General features: G+C 35.4%; 1 protein-coding gene across 1 annotated transcript; it reads left to right on the top strand.

Annotated features, from left to right (window-relative positions):
* Positions 1–251: 251 nt before the first annotated feature.
* Positions 252–2201, top strand: LOC114726284 (uncharacterized). Its single transcript, XM_028912869.1, has one exon. It carries the CDS (start codon positions 252–254, stop codon positions 2199–2201), a length of 1950 nt encoding a protein of 649 aa, XP_028768702.1.
* Positions 2202–3993: the final 1792 nt, after the last annotated feature.

Raw genomic sequence — 3993 nt, forward strand, 5'->3', positions numbered from 1 at the left:
TTTACCTAAAGAAACCCATAAATTGCTCCTTGGAAGTAATGACCTAGGTCGATCCTAAACTACAAATCAATTAGGACCTAGTTTAATTGAGTGCTTTAACGACAAAAAGCATCATCAATTTTGGCGCCGTTGCCGGGGAGCAATGGTTAGACTTTAGGTTTGAGTTCTAGGTGATTCTGCATATTTCCTCTGCATTTTTTTTTTGGTGAAAAATTTTTTTTTCACTTTGATTTGTGATAGTTGCTTAATGCATGACTAGATCCTATAGCAAGGAATTGTTTGAATTTGATCCTGAGATTGAGAGGACTTTTCATCAAAGAAGGAGGGCTCAAGCTAGCAATCTTATAGAAAGTGATTCTTCTGTTAAGTTAACTACTGATTCCTCTAATTCTCCTTACTCTTCTCATGTTGACAGTAGCATGGCTAATCCTGCTAGGACTATCAAGGAATTGGTTTCACCTGATCTGCATTTTCAAAATTGGTGCATTAATTATCCTGATATTGACACTGATTTTGAGTTAAAGTCTGGATTGATTCACTTACTTCCAAAATTTAATGGTCTTGCAAGCGAGGATCTATACAATCACTTGAAGACTTTTCATATGATCTGTACTGCTATGAAGCCTTCTGGTGTGTCTGAGGATCAGATTAAGATGCGTGCCTTCCCATTTTCTTTGGAAAGTTCTGCAAAGAATTGGCTTCTTCGCTTACCTCCTAGATTCATTACTTCATGGGACCAGCTGAAAAGGTTGTTTTTGGAAAAGTATTTCCCAGCATCTCGTACTTCCTCCATCAGGAAGGATATTTGTGGTTGCCGACAAATGTCTTGGGAATCCTTATATGAGTATTACGAGCGCTTTAAGGCATTGTTATCCAGTTGTCCTCACCACCAAATTTCAGATACATTGTTGATTCATTATTTTCATGAAGGGCTCTTGCCCCTTGAGAGAGATTTACTAGATTCTGCTTCTGGAGGTGCTCTTCTTGACTTGACTGTTGAAGCTGCTTGGAGATTGATTGAAAAGAAAGCTGAAAATACCCAACAGTTTGGTACTAGGCAGCAAGCTAGAGTAAATGAAGTTGGATTGCATTCATCGTATTCTGAGTCTCGCCTTGAGAGTAAAATTGATAAGTTAACATCTGCTATGGAGAAAATGGTTGTATTTCAAATGAAAAACTCCCAAAATATGGCTCCTTCTGTGGGATCTCCCTCTGCTTTCATCCCACAAGCTGACTCTACAGCTCTAATTGGGCCACTTTGCTCTATTTGCTCTCTAGCTACTCACACCACTGACTCTTGCCCCTACCTAAATGATGGAGTTGACTCATGTAATGCAGTATACCACACTAAGCCTATGACTCAAGGTGGCCAGAAATATGATCCTTACTCAAATACATACAACCCTGGATGGCGTGACCATCCAAATCTCATATATGGGAGTGGCCAGCCTCAACAATCACAGTTCAATCAAGGCATAAACTCTTCTGGTGGTAAAATGTTCCAACAAGTTAGGCAAACTATGCCCAATCAAGATGAGAGTTCAAAGTTAGAAGGCATGATGAAAATCCTGATGGATAATTTTGAACAAAAGGATTTGCAACATAGCCAAGAAATTCAGAATCTTCAAACTCAAATTGGGCAGTTATCTAATGCATTTAGTAACATGCAAAGTCAAGGCTCAGGGAAGTTGCCATCTCAAGTAGTAGTTAACCCTAATGTTGGCACCCAGCAGAATCCTAACATCGGTGGAATTAATGCTATATCTCTTAGAAGCGGAAATTCAATTACCTCTGCAGGTCCTGTCACTACCCATGCTTCAACGAACAAGGAAGCTATCATTGAAGATTCTCCCCCTGCTTCCACATCGCATAATAAGTCCACTTTATCAACACCACATGTGGCATTGCAAGAAGAGCAAGAGAAAGATGGGGAAGGGAAGAAAGTGAGCGAGCAAGTCTTACCTTTTCCTACAGGGGTGATTAAGGCTGAAAGGAGAAAGAAAGAAGCTGAGATGTTCAAAGAGGTTTATGATATCTTCAAAAAGGTGGTGATCAATGTTCCATTGGTTGATCTGGTTGCACAAGTGCCTAAGTATGCGAAGTTTTTGAAGGAGTTGTGTACCACCAAGAGAAGGCTTAAGCATGATGGCAAAGTTGACTTAGGGGCAGTTGTCTCCTCTCTTTATTGTCCTCTTAAATGACAAATCAGTAGTAAATATTAAGAACATGTTTTTTTCTAAATTGAAAAAAAGAAAAGTTGCATATCAACATTCATATAACCATTAACAATTATTAAATAGAAGGTAACAACATTGTTAAGGCCATTAACGAAATATCAACATTGCCATAACACTAATTTGTTAGAATAGCTGATGACCCAAGAGGGGGTGAAGTATGTATTGATTAAAAACAAAAACATTTTCACAGTCTAATGAAAATCATAAGAAACTCAAAGTATAAAAGTAATGAACAACAAAAGCTTAATTAGAGAAGTACAATAGTTTAGAACAAAAGCTTAATCAGAGAAGTACAATAGTTTAGTTGGAAATATAAAGAGGTATGGGAAGAAAAGATGCAAACTATGATTTACCCTAGTTAGGTCTCTCCATAGACCTACGTCCATTCCCCAAGCTCCGTCTAAGATTTTTAATCCATTATCTCTCTCAAGTCTAAACTAGGTACTTGAGGAATACTATAAGGCATAAACTAATCAATCTATTCAATAACAACCTCACATTGAGATAAGCACTCCTCCTTGTGCCCGTAAGGATTCACTCCCCTTTACACACTAGAAGGTTACAACATGATGACGAGAATGAAACTCAAATATTTCTTCTCTCAAAGAAGTGATAACTGACTCTTAAGCACATAGAAAACTCCCCTTTCTATTTCACAATTACATGTGCATAATCTCTGGAACACAAGAAAAGAGAGTATTTTCTTGGAGCTCTAAATAAACATATGTTGATTTGGCATTTTAGTACTTTGATGTTATAAGCTCAAGCTCTCTTCATTACTCTAACTTTGAATGTTGTTTATATTTATAATTAATATTGGACATTTGACCATTGAGCATCTTCTTCTCGTTTAGCAAAGAAAATGATCGCCGAAACTAGCCATTAGAAGCTTCTGACATAAAGTGGCTAACCATTATCATTTTTTCATTGAGCAATTTGTCACATCCGGCAATAGGGTCATTAGGAATAAGAAATATTTCTAAATAATTAAGGGAAAAAAATAATAAGGAGAAATAGAAGAATTTTGGTGGAAAATAATTATTATGATTTCCCAAGTCAATTATGAAAATTTGACTAATTAAAAAAATTGGTCAAAAATAATTGTGGAAAAATATTTCTAAGCTTCAAAAAATTAAGAAAAAATAACGATGAGAATTATATGAGATTATACAATTGGTTTTATGACCAAATTACTCTTAGAAAAATTACAAAAGAATTTAAGGGTAATTTAGGCTAATTTAAGGGTTTCTATTTGGAAAATTCCAAATAAATATTTTTAAGGAGAATAAAATTCCAAGAAAATTCCTATGATACCCTAAGGAATTATAAGAGATTATGGAATTAAAAAGAGACCCTCAAATATCCAAGATTTTTTCTAATTTCTTTGAAAAATGGAAAAGTCACTAAAGAGAAGGAAATTAGTTTTCCTTTTTATTTAATTATTGGGAATTTAATTTTGAGACAAAAAAGGCATTTTGGAAAGATAAAAATAAGGAGAATAAATTATGGATCTAACAAAAAATAATTACAAAGGCCAGAGTACTGTAATTATAGAAAAGAAATTAAACCAGGAGTCAAAGTGCACCGATAAAGTGAAGACTAGAGTCTTGCACTTCAAATTTGCTCACATTTTGCCATGTGTCAAGTCCCTAATAGAGAGGATTTGAATTTGCCAAGTGTCACACCTCAAATGGAGAGAATTTTGACTTTTGGTAATTAATTTCAATTGGATTTAGTTAATTAAGAGGGAAAATGC

Source organism: Neltuma alba, unplaced genomic scaffold, assembly GCF_004799145.2.
Source record: "Neltuma alba isolate B1F8T4 unplaced genomic scaffold, ASM479914v2 tig00012356_pilon, whole genome shotgun sequence".
NCBI lineage: Eukaryota > Viridiplantae > Streptophyta > Magnoliopsida > Fabales > Fabaceae > Neltuma > Neltuma alba.

Excerpts from the sequence above, each read along its gene's own strand:
- LOC114726284 (XM_028912869.1), top strand. The coding sequence starts at position 252 with ATGACTAGATCCTATAGCAAGGAATTGTTTGAATTTGATCCTGAGATT.